The sequence below is a fragment of the Harpegnathos saltator genome, unplaced genomic scaffold, assembly GCF_003227715.2.
Source record: "Harpegnathos saltator strain DR-91 unplaced genomic scaffold, Hsal_v8.6 scaffold56, whole genome shotgun sequence".
In the NCBI taxonomy this organism is placed as follows: Eukaryota; Metazoa; Arthropoda; class Insecta; order Hymenoptera; family Formicidae; genus Harpegnathos; species Harpegnathos saltator.
Genome location: NW_020230382.1, coordinates 1,531,967 through 1,547,273, shown reverse-complemented (window position 1 = coordinate 1,547,273; position 15,307 = coordinate 1,531,967). Strand labels below are relative to the sequence as shown.

The window sequence follows — 15,307 nt, the reverse complement described above, 5'->3', positions numbered from 1 at the left end:
GCTCGGTTAAAAGATAAAGAAAAGAAAAAGCGAGTATATAAAGATAGTGAAATGTATATATGACCTCGTTTCAACGAAAACCTTCGCCCCATAACATTTACTTAGATCTTGAGTTGTATTGTCAATTTTTGATCTAGTTAGATTTTTATCAAATTTTTATAATTATTTTATAATTATTTATAAATTTTTATATTATATTTTACAGTCGGATATTTTAATTCAAAAAACTATGATGTAATATGAAAAAATGTATATTCATAAACGCATATCAAATATATAACTAAAAACGATATTTTAATATATCGCCAGTTTTTTTTCATTTTTCGCATTATCTGCATACGCAAAAACAAATTAAAAATTTAATACGTAAAAGAAGTATGTCATAAAATTAATCGCGTCGACGAGTTTCCCGCATGATGATATATTTGTCGACGAAAGATTTTATTCATTATGGATTCATTTTATTCATTAGGGTGCATTATGGAATACGATATATGTTACATTTCTTATATTGGAACTCTATTTTACATATAAATTGCGTTATTGAAAACCCGCAGCAATTCCTTTCCCGCATAATTTCCCACCGCGTTGCTATCATGTGCCAGCAAAGTACAGGAGAGATCGCTCTTCTCTTGAAATAATATTACGACTGACCGAACGAGATTATCGTGAGCGAAAAGTAAGTGAAATTTTTAAAACAGTATCTGGAAGTGTCATCACGTCGGTAACCTTGATTAAAATTCACATTTTTTTTTACTGTCTGCGGATCTCTCTCTCTAAAAAAAAAAAAAAAACGATATTCATAATAAGCAATCAGTAAGAAGCTAGCATATCAATAACCATTTAAAAAGAAACTGAGCGAATAATAAGCAAGTGACGGTTTCATCAGGTATATATTACGTCGAAGGTTACATTAATTTTTCCTCGCAACACTATGATGTATCAGTATATAAAGCAATATGATTGCGTTCCAATATGATAATTCACATTAAATAGTCGTATAATCATATATTCACTGACACACTTCGCGCGTAGCCTTTCGCTTCAAGCAAGCATCATTCTAGATTGGTGGAGTTTCAATCATGGAAAATTTCAATTTCAACATAACATACTTAATCCCAATGTTCAGTAGGTGGTCTTTAAAGTGACGCAATCTAATTTTACGTATATCCTCGGCGACACATTAGACAGATTTCTGAGTCAACGAATCGATCGATCAATGAATAATGATCTGTCGATGAAATGTTGTTATTAAAATTTGCACTTGCCAACAGAGTATTATCGGACTTCAAGTTGTCCCCGCGTTATAATTTGCACTTAAAACATACGAGAGATGCACTTCGATTGCGACGTGGCAGCTTGCCGATCTAGATTTGTCAAAGACAATTTGTATCTATCGCTATATAAAACGCGTATATTTCTCTCGAGACACGCTTGGCTGCGACTACCTTTCTACGACTGGGGAAAGTCTGACATTCGCGTTCTTTCGTTCTCGATTTTCATTCGCAAAAAAAAACAAAAAAAAACAGCTTTACTAGAACAAGCAAAATATTGATACGGACGGAAAGAAGTCAATTCGCTTTTAACGGCATCGAGGAAGCTAACGAGAAGTGTAAGACTGTTAATTAAAAAGTGAATACGAATCACGAATACATAAAAGAGTCGTCTGATGTCTAATCATTTCCGCGAAAATAGCTTCTAATACTTGATATGCGCTACGTTGGAAAAAACAGCGATTCTTAACGAAATATGATTAACTTCGACACAAGCAATTATACTACATCACGCAACTGAGTCGGCGCTCAGGAGATTGGTAGTTTCACTTTTGAAAATAACGCACACACGAGACGCAGAAAAACTTTAATTACGCGTCGCGATCTTCGCACCGTGTATCATTTATACTCGGTCACGTCGCGAATCTCTATGCGACGACTTTCAACGCGAGGCAATAGTTGAAAACATCCGTGCTGACTGAGGCAATTAGTGTCACGATTCCGTTAGATTTGCATCAACATAAAACGACGCATTTTCAGAAAGAACGCATCTCCTGAATATCGGCCAAAACGAATATCCACTACAACGAGAGGCCGCGACGAGATATAAAATGCGAGCCTTGAAATTTGTATGACGCTGAATCGTTCATCGCGTCCTTAACACGCGGAAAGTTGCAGGCGGAAGGGCGAGTTTTTTTTTTCTTTTTACGCACGATCACGCATTACGATTCTGTCTCGCCGACAGAATCCTCGACGCGCTCCTAATTCTGGACGCAACGTTCGCCCTGGAAAACGAGAGCGATCTGCACAGGGACTCTCGCATCAATCCCCGCGAAATCGGGGTCGCATCTGGTTCTGGCGCGTCCCTTTTTCTTTTCTGTTTCCTGCAGTCGTTCATACAACGCGCGCGCGTGTCTACGCATTTACATACAATTATTTTTGTGATCGAGGCCGTCGCGTAGCGATCTCACGGGAAGCTTTGGCAATGTTACGTCGAAATGCGTGTTCGCGCGAACAAAGGATTTACTAACGCGATATTTATAATTACGATCGCGAAACGATAATGCAATCCCCGACGATAATCCCCACCTCCTTTTTACGGCGAAATAAACTTAGATACTAATCCTTTCGAAGTCTCACCCTAAGCCGAGGTCCGATAAATTCAGTCAAAGTCGTTCGTCTACACATTGGAATGAGGCCAGACATCTAATTTGGAGAGAAACAGTTCTCGGTAATGCACGGAAAATACGCTTACGCGCATTTTCAGACGTAGCAGCCGAATATTGTGTTAAATAAAACACGTCGTAACTGTACGTCTCGTGATTTATTCTATTTTATAAACATACGTCCCTATCATTTAACATCAAAAGACCAATGATGCCTTTACGCATTATATGCTGTCGCAAGTACAACAATAATTTTTCTACTAATGATAATGATAAAACAAGCTTCTCATCATTATTTTTCTATTGACGTTAGGAAAATCGCGCTACGATCTGCATATTCAATATAACACGGAGACGTAATAAAAGCAAAGGTAGCAACTGTGTAAACATCAATAAGAAATTAAATTTGGATTTAGTACAGGAACAAGACTCAAGATGGAATTTGCAATTTTCAATTCACGATGGAATCAGCATTCGCGAGATTAATTATCGATTCTTATTCATAAATCATCATTTGATCGATATATTTGCATAAAATAAATACAAGTTGACACGTAAATCAAAATTCGTCAAGTTATGATTATCTATTAAATTACGAATATCGAACTCAGAGTAGACCCTAAATTTCCAATCAAATGTCTCCTTATTTTAGACAAGTACGTCAAACGTATAAAAAATTATTTCCCACACCTGAGAGCATACGATGTATTGTTGACCGCGTCTCGGCGACCTGTGTCTTAGCTTCTGAAACCAGTATTCCATTCTGACTACTCTATAATTCCGACATAATTCGCTCGCAGAAATTAACGCGATACCAACGAGTAAACATTTTAATAATCAACGAAATATTTTCATCATGTGAAGGGAAACGTAAATAATCCGTCAATATTCATGACGATGTATTCATGACGCTCGTCGGCTCGAGACACAATGACAACAATTGATCAAAACGACCCATGAAAGGACAAAGCCTCTTCTTCGCGCGTCAGTCATAAACCATCTTCGTCTGTTTATCAATGACAAGCACACACGACAACTGAGAAAAATTGCGTTAATCGATAATCTTCAAATATTTCGAATCTTTGAGGCGGTCAAATTGTCAAACTATTAAATAATAATCAAGCTACACGTGCAATACGCATCGAAATGTATCGTGTCGTTCGTAGCACCGGTTCACGTTCAGTTAATGTCCGATCATTAACTAATTGCATTTTCGATCGATTCGTATTTTTCCCCGACCAGTGAGCGTCTAGCAACGATGATAACCAGAACTTGATAACACGAATACAAGACGCAGGATTTAGTTAACGAGGCTTACAACTTCTTTTCCCGCTTCCTTTAGATGCTGAAACCTTATCGAAAATCTTACCGCTCCGACAGAAGATAATAAAACGAGCTGTTTTATTTAAAAGCCAAAATTCCACGGAATTTCAAGTTCAATGGAAGCCATACAACTGCTTGCTGCAGAACTACAATTTCGATATTTCTTTCTTTTTTCTGCATTATCTTAATCGTGACTTTTCAGTGCACTGAATTACTTTGTTTCATAAATGTTTGCAGTACGAAGACTGTAACTTATTGCAGAACGCTTTCGTATTTAACAAATGGACACGTTTCGCGAAATCCCAGGTTTTAAAGTGAAGCGTATTCGCACGTTAAGAATCGCTTTATATTAAGACATAACGCGTTTACGCCGATTTCTTGCATCATTTCTGCGTCCAAATGTCGTGCGTCATTATAGTGACTAAAATTATCATTTCAAGGTAATATTAAGCAGCTGATAATTTCTCAAAATTGCTCGCGATAGGTTTTGTTAAACTTCTTTTTAATCTTATTTCAGAATCACAAAACTGTTCGTTTACAGTTCATGTTACATAATTTTACACAGGAATAATTTTACTACCGAAAATTGTAACGTTGTTGGAACTAAGCTATATTTGAAGTACTAAGATAACCAAAAACATATGTTTGACTGCATGAAGCAATAATGCCAACAATGTCGTTACTGATACAGTTACGAACGAAAAGTTCTACCTGCTGGCTTTTATCGCGAGCTACTTTAGAAAAAAAATACTCTCGCGTGATATCATAGTGTCACGTGACCTTAGCTCACCAAAGACTGCAGAATTCTATTAGTAACCAAATCCAGTTGACATCGTTCTATTTCAGACAGATCAATCGCACCTTTAATTGTGCTCGCGTAATCTGTCGTGCAGAGTATCGGAGGTTTTTCATTTGGCAGATATGCTTTAGAGCGCGATAGATCAGCGCGTGAGGATTATCTAATTTTAGAAACGTCAGTTATTTATATTTTCTCTCATGGCGGTCACGATTATACACTAAAAAAAATTTAGGAAAAACTTAGGAAAAAAAATTTAGTATCTCTAACCAAACTGTTTAGTTGAAACATTTTTTAATAGCAACCAAATATCTTGTTTTATATAACAAAATATTTAGTTGTCTCAACTAAATATATTTTTCTGCTTTGTTCTCTGGACCAAATGATTTTGTTCTTAGACTTCATATATAAAAATTAAGCATTTTAGTTATTTTATCCATAAAAATTACATAATAACGAAATATTATTTTACATAAACTAAAATAATGCCCAATGGATACTATTTTATTTTTCTGCGCACTAAAATTTAGATTTTATATATTAAGAAAAAATCATAGTATTTTTAACAAAATTTATGTAGTTAAAGCTTTTTGGTTGCTATAATAAAAGTATTACGTTATACGAACAAATCGTAATCAAACAAGGTATTTGTTTACAGGAATTAAACAGTTTTGTTGGGCATATTTTAACCAAATTATTTTGTTGTTACAACAAAATTTTGGTTCACGCAACAATACATTTTTCCTAGTGTAAGCTTGCGCCTTTCTAGTCACATCACAGAGCTTATTTTGAGAAGATAAATGGAATTATGTGTAAGCAACTTGGAATAAGAAAGTAGAATTAAGAAGAAAGAGAGGTCATCGATGAAATATAGTTCTATAAAAAAAAAAAAAGTATAATATACTACGAGAATTATATTATTTATCAACAGTATTCGTCAGTTGAGCATCATTAATCTATTACCTTTCATTGTGCACAATGTTATCGATCGCGATGTTCTCTTTATCGTATGACGCATATAGTTATTCATTCCGATGTGTCATTACGAGCAATTAAAAGCGATCGAAGGATCTTAAACCCAGCGATGAAAACGATTGTCGCTAGGCCAACGGGTACAGATTCGTAATTAGTTAACCCAGATTAGTCGGTAGAGGTAGCCTGTATGCGCAAGGACGTTAGCCCGAGAAGGAAAGAACCGATTCTTGCGCGGGCTCGGCAAAAAATCGCAAAAATACCGGCGCGACCCGCGGATGACCGAATGCAGTCACGCTCTCAAGATGCAACAAAGAAAAGTGGGTTTGTGACTCATCGACCCGTTATTTTGTTGTACGCGCCGCACTGTTTATAATATTCGCTCGTAAAATTCGCTTTTGCGAGGTTTTATGAGCATTATTTAATGTTCTTTCATAATATACAGCAAACGGAAATAATAATTCAGTTTGCAACTAGATTAACAGTAGGTGCTATCGCGAACGCTCTTCGTAAATTCATTGAATTCAATTATGCAGTTAGATAAATTAATACGTCTATTATAGTCGTCATTTATATAACGATACTTTTTCTCGTAAAAGAACTAGCACAATTTCTCAAATATTTTTAAGCTAAAACTCTCACAAATCTCCAACTAATTATATTCTTGAAGCGTATAAAGAGCGGAGTAATACGACGGTCTTCAAACTATAGCTGTAAAGATGATTTTCCGTTATACGTACAGTGCGTAAGATCCTACAAAAAAATTAGCTTCATCTTAATTAATGACTGAAATTATGTACAAACGAGTTTAATATCTCAAAGAGAGAGGCAAAAGAGCACTTTAACGGAGAGCAAGGTCGTTGCAAGGATTCGTAAGGTCATTTACATGACACGATACTCTGCTGCAGAAAGGAGCGATTGTGTGTGTGTGTGTGTTTTTTCCTTTCAACAGGTCTTTCCTTCCAATGTGATCGCGTCGGAACGCGGTTATTTTTAATTTTTCAAAACATTCACTTCGACCAAAGAAAAATAACGTTTCACGTTCGCGCGCGCACTGCCTGGCATTATTTTTAAATCCGATTGTTGCATGCAACGCGATGCTCGGGATTTACGTCACAAGAGTACTTATTTTTGTGTCGTGTCGGAGGAATATTATGAGAAAAATGTAATTGGAAATATACTCTGGTATTTTTGGTATTTTTGTGTAATTACCACCTCAGAATAATCGTTCCTTCTAAACGTTGTTTATAAATTTCCACAAATATTACAAGTGAATTCTCTATAATATTCCTCTTTTCTAAAATAGAAGATCAGCTAAATAAATAAACTACCGTAAATACAAAAAATGTCAGGAATAAATATTCTACGAAGAAAAATATAAATATTAAAATATATGAGTTACTGTCAATATTTATAATATAGAATAAAAGTGAAGGGAATGATGTCACCACCAATCAACATCACCTTGTGAGGTAGAAAAAATTCAACATTGCGTAATAATTTGAACAACAAACAATGGTGTTTAAGAACATGAAAAATATAATTTCAATAATACGATGTTATATTGCACATTGCATTATCACACTGGTGTATGTTCTTGTAGATTGGCAGTTACACTTGGGATTAACTGAATGATGTACCTCTTGAGTAAGTTCCGCTGTGCTGACTGGCTCTGCAGGGCTTTGTGTGGAGTTTGGTTGATCTGGAGATGTCACGTTCCTCGTTGGACTCGTTGAAATAGACTCACTAGGACCTGCTACTGCTGCATCTCTATTAGATTCTTCGATATTCAGTAGGTAAGCGTGTATGGCATTGAAGCCAGAGTTCATTCTATTGTATCTTCCTAGCGAGTTCAGTTCCTCAAACAGATCCCTCTGATAATTTAGAAGCATGGAATCTGGATTTTTTGGGTGCACATACATTGGACGATGGATAATCGTAGTGTCTGTGTGCCATCCAGATCCATTGTTGAGATCCAAGGATCTTACACCGATGGTCTGAATGTCTAGGCCCAGATAATGCTCTGGATCCACACGCAGCAAGGAGAGCAGCAGTGCCAATTGCAGCAACTCCTCCCGATATAGTTTCTTTATGCACAACATTTTGCTCCGATAAAAAAGTCAGCACGTACAAGAACACAGTCTTACAGGCACTGACGTTTTGTCACAGTAGTTGGCTGTCAATGTTAAGTACAAACAATAGTTGTAACATCATGAAGAGATCACGCCGCTCGGCAAGATATTCACGTGCGAGCAGCGCAAAGACAGTCCCACGGGAACAAACAGTCCTCTCCGAGGAAACAGAGCGCGAATAACAAAAGAACGATAGAACGTGTTCACGCGATGTAGCACATCACGAATCACGAGCAGCGATCCTGGGTGCCTCGCTGTTCAAAGTTAGGTTAGGTTGCACTGCTGCCGCGGCAGGCCGGAGTAACGCACGGCTGCCGCTTTGATTCACCTTGGTCGCGCGCGAGAAGCACAGAGGAGCACTCGGGAACGCGACCCGTCGTTCGGAGCGCCGGAGTGGAAATAAAGAAACGCAGCTTTTACCGCCGAGCGGTGTAGATAGGTCAGTTACACGAGAGCGGTACCGAAATAACCTCAAAACCGCGCACGAGCCACATTAAACTACAGGGTGCACCTCGAATATAGGCCCGTCACACACACACATGCACGCACGCTGATCCAACACATACACACACACACACATACGCACACACACACACGCATACACGCACACCTTCTCAATAAACGACCGCGACTCCGTTCCGTCGGCGGCGCACTTGGACACTACCGTCGCACTGACAGCGCGCGCGAACGGCCGGCGTGGGGCGCGTCGAGACGTGGCTCCGTTCGCACGGATCAGCTGCGATTGCGAGCGAACAGCGGAACTACCAGGCAGCCACAGCAGGAGCGACGAATCGCTCGCGCTCGGTATACACGCATGCAACGCGAACGAAAAACGTACACACACCGCACAAATCATACAAACACAAATTGATACACAGCTAGTCCGAGCGGACGGTCTTCTTACCGATTCGACGATTGCCGCGCTCTGTGCGACACTTCGATCGCGATTAAAAGGATTCTCTCGCGGACCGCCGCGAATGACAGGCAGCGAATTACGGCGAAGACGACGCGCTTCGTTCTTATGCCATGATCGTCGCCGACGACAATTTCGCGCGACTATGAGCCACGATCTTACGACACTTCTGCTCGTTCACGCGCGGAGAAACCGACCGAGCGAACGCCACGCGTACCTTGCCACGAGAGATCGCTTGCGATATATGACTCAGCAATCGCGTTCTGACGACGTCGCGCGCTCGCCAGGGCCGCGCCGACATCGTCGTGTTTTCCACGCGCGCTCGCCAATCCACGCCGTCGCCGTTACCGATAATTATCATCGTTTCTCGCGCTTTTTCTTCCTTTACTGTTCGCTCGTCACTGCCCGATCGATTCCGTAATCGTCTCTAGCTAGCGATAACGATTTCTGACGCGCGGTGCTGCGTTAGCCGCGCGTTAATGTGATAATATATGTGGGTTAAAGTATGAAAAACTGTAAAAATTCTCGTACGCTTCGTACGTGCTTCGATCGACAGAGGCCGAGCATCTTTCCGTCGGCGGTGGCTCATTAAAATCAAATACGTCAATGCGTGTTCGCTTACGTCGCGATGATTCGCGATAATATGCGATTATGCGGAGTCGCGGAGAATGTGGTACAACTTTGCGCGAATGTAGTTTGACGAAGTGTTGCTTCAAATGGTTCGGATTATCGGCTGTTTACTGTAATACAGGTAGAGAAGAGTGGGTCAAAGTAGTCGAGGTGTATGCGAAATTTCGCATAGAAATGCGCATAGAAATCAATCGCGTCGTCGATAACGAGTCTCGACTGCGAATAATGATCGCTACTGCGATTCGCTATCTGTGCGTATATAATGCGGTGGACTTTTTGTTTCTTAGTTAGGCGCTGCTGCTTGAAAGACAAAGAAAAGAAATATTAGTGCTGATTTCCCAACGTACTGTCTGCAAAAAAGTGAGAGAGAAAGAGTAGACTCCTTGATGCAATTGCAGTCTTGCATAAAATATATCCCTAGAGAGAATTTGGAAGGATCGAGCTTCTTTCCGCGAAAATTTAGATCGAAACGCAACTGCGTCGTCGTTCTAAGTTGTAAACCGAAAACAAGACCAAACAACATCGTAGCTGAGAGTTAATTCTCGCGTAAACGCTTTGCGTAGTTTTATCGAGAAAAAAATGTTAAGAAAATGTAAACATTCCGCGGAAAGAGATATCGTGTTTTTCAACAGTCTTTGAACATGAAACGGTCTCGAAATTCGATAAGAAATACGCTTCCAGAATTTGATGCAAATCTTACGACCTACGCATCAGGCCGACACGTGCAGCTTTACCCGATTAAAATACACCTTCTACATGTACGACGTATTATAGCGGAACGCGAGGCGCGCATTAGATCCAACGGATAGACTACACGTGCACTGCTTTCATACGTTCCTGCGGTCCCGCGACTTCGATTAGCTCGTGAGACACCGTCCGTTGGCCTGATTACGAACCAGAAAACGAAGTGATGCAAAGTTCAGTTTCTTCGCGTAATTACGGACAAATACGTATATACATTATAGTAGCGGCCGTGTCATCTCGTGCGCGTATACTTACAAAGAATAGCTACGTAATCTCCTCTGCTCTTCTACGTTACAGACGTTAATTTATACCTTCGTGATTATATATTTAACACTGACTACGTTGTCAAATTTTGTGATATCGTTTGATATGTTGTAAATTAAAAATAGCGACCAGTTATTTGACCAGTTATATAATTATATGTATAAATATATGCGAAAAAATTCTGCAACTACGTGTCTTCAACTTTGAAAACAACATTCTTCTCTGTTTTAGGATCGTACGTCGTTTTTTCAGAATTTTTCAAAATTTAAGTAAGTTAATTTCCCTCTTCTGGAGGACGAAATGCGGATTGAAATTTTGCGAAGAAGGAGAGAAATCGAGTGATTAGAAAAATTTGGCCCGATATTCTCCGTTCCATTCAGTTGCGACAACAAAGCAGCAAAGAAGAAAGTTACATAATTTACAAAGTAATTATCTTACAGAGGGACCATCTACCGATAAAACAGGCTTCTCATAGAGTCGCTCGACAAGCCCGCGCGCTTGATTCGCTCATCGGCGACTGCTCCTTCCATAGCGTCAGCTACATGTCGCTTTTCCGTATACAATATACGTCATTCACGGTTGTATTTATGACTGCAAACTTTGACCCGTGTCATGTGCTCGCTACGCCGCTCGCGGCGCCGTTGCCACGTTTAATCGCGTACACGGCTTTTCTTACACAGGCGCTTTGCCGCCTTTATGCGCGCGCGCGCGTGTGTGTGTGTGTGTGTATGTGTGTGTGCACGTGCGTTCATACTGCGCGCATAATCTGCACGATCTATCCGCTAGTTTACGCATGCACGCGTACGAATATCGTCAGCGCACTCACCTGGCACATGACCTTCGTCAGCGACGGCTCGTTATCCGGCGACATCGAGCGCATCCGCGGTAGATCCTCCATTACATGCTCAGCAACATGCCTCCACTTTTTCCCTGTCGTCTCCTTCTGTGGCGAATAGCAACGCTCCGTCATCTGCTCGTGCATTGTACTCTCGTTTCGTACGTGAAGTGTTGTCACGAATCTGCTCCGCCTGTTAAACCGTCGCTGCTGACTATGAAACCGCCGCGATAAAACGTCACGACGACGTGTCGCGCTCGTCGCCATGACGCTCGTACAGCTACTGTGCAGATACTTTCTTAAGTTCCTTATTAGGTTACTTTGACGAGTCTCTCGCGCTCATTCCTATAAATGCTACGATCGTAATTCTAGATACGATAAGATGTAGTCACTGATAAAAGGCACGACGATTGCATCTCGGAGTCGCGTAGATTGCCTGGACCGTGTTGGCGCCATTTACTGTTCGCCCGAGCGATCGGCTGCTGCCGCTCCGACTTGTCGTAGTAACACGCGACGAACGCGCGATACCTCACTCGGCGTTTCTTATGACCGATTTCGCGAGACGTTCATGTTCAACAGTCACTTAGCACTGCTCATGCTTATTGACCTGCCGACGGGTCAGGAATGCAAGACGCAATGATTCGAATATCTAACCGCCATAACAGACGCTCGCCGTTTCATTCGGCATTCCTGCGTTGCACTCGACCCGTTCGAGACGTACGTTTTTAGAAACTATTTGGCGATATTTTACCATGACAACCGCACGAGGCTCGCTTTCGGCACACTCGGCAACTCGGTAAATTCCGCGTGAGATTCACTTTCGGCGAAATCATGCGAAATGTATAGGACGAGATAACAAACGCATCCGGTACGTCGAGATCTATTCTATAACTGTGATTGTAGGTACGTACAAACGCAATGATTGACTTTCTCGAAGTATCGAATTGCCCGGTGCAACCATCCAATCAGAATGCACCGTCCGTGTTTAAAAATGTCGACGCGCGACAGGTTCGTGTCGTTTTCATGGTATCAGGTGTACAAATGAATAATCCAATTTTTTCAGCTACATTCAAGGTTTATTTTAAAAGAAAGTAAATTAAATTGTTCAAACAAAGTATTCGCCGTTGCTTTCTATAACTTTAAGCCATCTTTCAGGCAGCTGATGAATTCCATCTCGGAAAAATGTTACGTCTTTGGACACGATAAAGTCGTCAAGCCATTTTCGGATCTCATTCACTGATTGCAAGTGCATATCGGACAAGGCGTGTTGCATCGACCGGAACAAGTGATAATCGGATGGAGCAATGTCTGGTGAATACGCCGCAAGTGCTGCAAAACGTCCCAGCCAAGACTTTATGGTTTCATTATGGTGTCTTTTGTATTGGAAGCAATGTGTGGCCTGGCGTTGTCATGCAACAATTTCACTGGACGTTCTCTCAGTTTGCCAATATACGGGCGTTTTCGTCCCAATTCTTGGCTCAAGCAGATTAATTGACGCTGGTAGCAGTCCGGGCAGTAACTGTTTCACCAGGTTCCAACAACTCATAATAAAGCACGCCCTTGATATCCCATCAAATGCAGAGAAGAACCTTCTTTCCGAAGCGATTGGGTTTTGCGACCGATTTTGATGATTCGCCGGGATTTACCCATGACTTTCTGCGTTTCGGATTGTCATAGAGTATCCATTTCTCATCGCCCGTGACGATTTTCCACAAGAAAGCTGCTTTCGACTCTGCTTATTGAGAAAAAAGAAAGACACGCTGCCACTCGTTGATTTTTGTTGGTTTCAGTGAGTTCATGCGGTTAGGCACCCATTTTCCTTCTTTCTGGATCTTTCTGGATCTTTCCCATCTCATGTAGGCGTTTGGAAATCGTTTCCTGCGTTACTCCCAACTGTTCTGCAAGCTCTTTTTGTGTTTGTGCCGAATTCTCAGCGAGCAGTTGCTCCAAATCATCATTATCGCACTTCGGAGGGTGTTGTTCGTCGATTAGACTGAAATTACCGCTTTTGAACCGCTTAAACCAAAATGCGCACACATCGTACGATACAACACCTTCGCCGAGAAAGGAACAAATCGATTCGCACGCTCTTGCAGCATTTTTTCCTTGTCGGAATTCGTAAAGAATGCAGTGTCGGATATCTTACCTTATCTGTTGCCATTTTCGACTGTACTGAACTGGATACTTTTGAAGATTATGTTGGGCTTTTCGCCAAACTATATGTTCTTTTTAATAGCTATATGTCAACATTGCATAATCACAAAAGAGCGGGAAAATCTATTCAATTTAAAATTGATTTCATAACTGCGTAAAATAATTTGGATTATTCATTTGTACACCTAATATTTCATGGTAGTCGGTGTTCGGTTCGCGGTCGCTCCGTGCTCGTTGCATCTTTTCACTCTTTGACAGCGAATTCCTAGCATATAATCAAGTGTCGGGAGTGTCGAATCAAGCGAGCGTTTAATCGGTCCGTAATGTTCCGCGATATTCATAACCGGTACTCTGTCGTAAACATAGTAATACATGAGCAAAGTACAATGAATGCATCGGCGTTTAGTTGACGAGACGAATACTTCGAGACTCTATTTGTATCCTTCCTTCTTTTCCTGCTTCGGTAAGTCTATACCTTCTCTCCGCATTATATATAGCATGTATGAAATTATACTGGTTATAATTGATGAGATTGTTAAAGTTTGTTGAGAGTTCGGAAGCCTTCTCGGGTAAGTGAAAAGTTGATTTTACCGACTGCTTCGAAAAACCGATATAACGGTAACAAAAGTTCCCGCAAGATAGAGAATACTGTCTGTCTGTACGCGTGTTCCGTGTGTGTTCGTATTTATATCGATATATACATAATGAGACAAATTTTAATAACATTTGTCCCAAGTACGAAGAATCTGTCGCGTAATCTGCAATAAACTGTAATATTACGCTTAAGTACAAGTGTTGATTATTTAAAAGTGTTGATTATGGTAAAATTTCTTAGCTATTTCTGCAGAAAAGGGGAACGAATTTAAATATATTTTTCCTCTCTCTTGTTCTTATTATATATACTTTTTTTTTATTTCTTGTAATAATACGTAACGTTTCTCTTCATTCGTAGTAGCATTTTGTTTCTCGTGGAATTTTCTTTTTCGTAAGTCAGAGTGATCTAGAAAAGAAAAAACATAAACGTCTGGTGTACTTTAAACATATAATATATTCATTTTTGTATGCTTGTATATATCTGGTATTTTTTTATACAACAAAATAGCTATGACAACAATGTAGTTGAGAACGGTATACAATATATACTGTTACGTTGATAATTTATTCGTAAATACGAGATGCAAGACAGCCTTGTTCTCTTAAGACGTAATCCTGTCGTGATTGCGTAAAATACGTAAGTATGTACTCTGGTGTGTACTTGTGTGATTACTCTGGTGTCCAGTCTTTCGGTGTAATATTTTGTTTCTGTTTTATCTCGCGTACAATGGGTTTGATATAATGAAAAAAGTTCCTCCTGGCAAGAAATATAAAATCGAAAATTGTTCATCCATTTTCACAAATTACTTGCGCAAGGCTAACGAAAATCTGATCAAATAAAAATGCACATGGACAATAAAACGTGTGCCTGTTAAAGATTGTTTAACGATCATTAATCAGACCTAAGCTCGCACAGGCGAGATTTTGACCGGCGAATGCAAGTGACGAAAATACACCGTATACATTCATACGAGTACTTTCCGATACCGTAAGAATATCATAAAATAGGCCAATCGGTTTGCATTCGCGCGGCTTAGCGAGTAGACGCTTCTCTAAACATTTCTCAAGCAATTTCTCGTTTGTTATCTTTTTAATAAGAAGGAGAGAGAGAGCCAGAGAGAGAGAGAGAGAGAGAGAGAGAGAGAGAGAGAGAGAGAGAGAGAGAGAGAGAGAGAGAGAGAGAGAGGAAGAGCGAGAGAGAGAGAGAGAGAGAGAGAGAGAGAGAGAGAGAGAGAGAGAGAGAGAGAGAGAGAGAGAGAGAGAGAGGAAAGAGTACCTGTTAGTGAAAAAA

General features: G+C 40.3%; 1 protein-coding gene across 3 annotated transcripts in view; it reads right to left on the bottom strand.

Moving 5' to 3' along the window:
• cnc (NFE2 like bZIP transcription factor cap-n-collar) overlaps positions 1-11,436 on the bottom strand; it is a 111,286-nt gene extending 99,850 nt beyond the window's left edge. For 2 of the 3 annotated variants that reach the window (XM_011145414.3, XM_011145415.3), the window contains exon 1: positions 7,391-8,458. In XM_011145414.3, coding sequence (XP_011143716.1) covers positions 7,391-7,852 — 462 coding nt within the window. In that variant the 5' untranslated portion in view covers positions 7,853-8,458. Of the gene's footprint in view, positions 1-7,390; positions 8,459-11,259 lie in introns of those variants that run through there. The other variant, XM_025303657.1, reaches the window with a different exon arrangement.
• Positions 11,437-15,307: the final 3,871 nt, after the last annotated feature.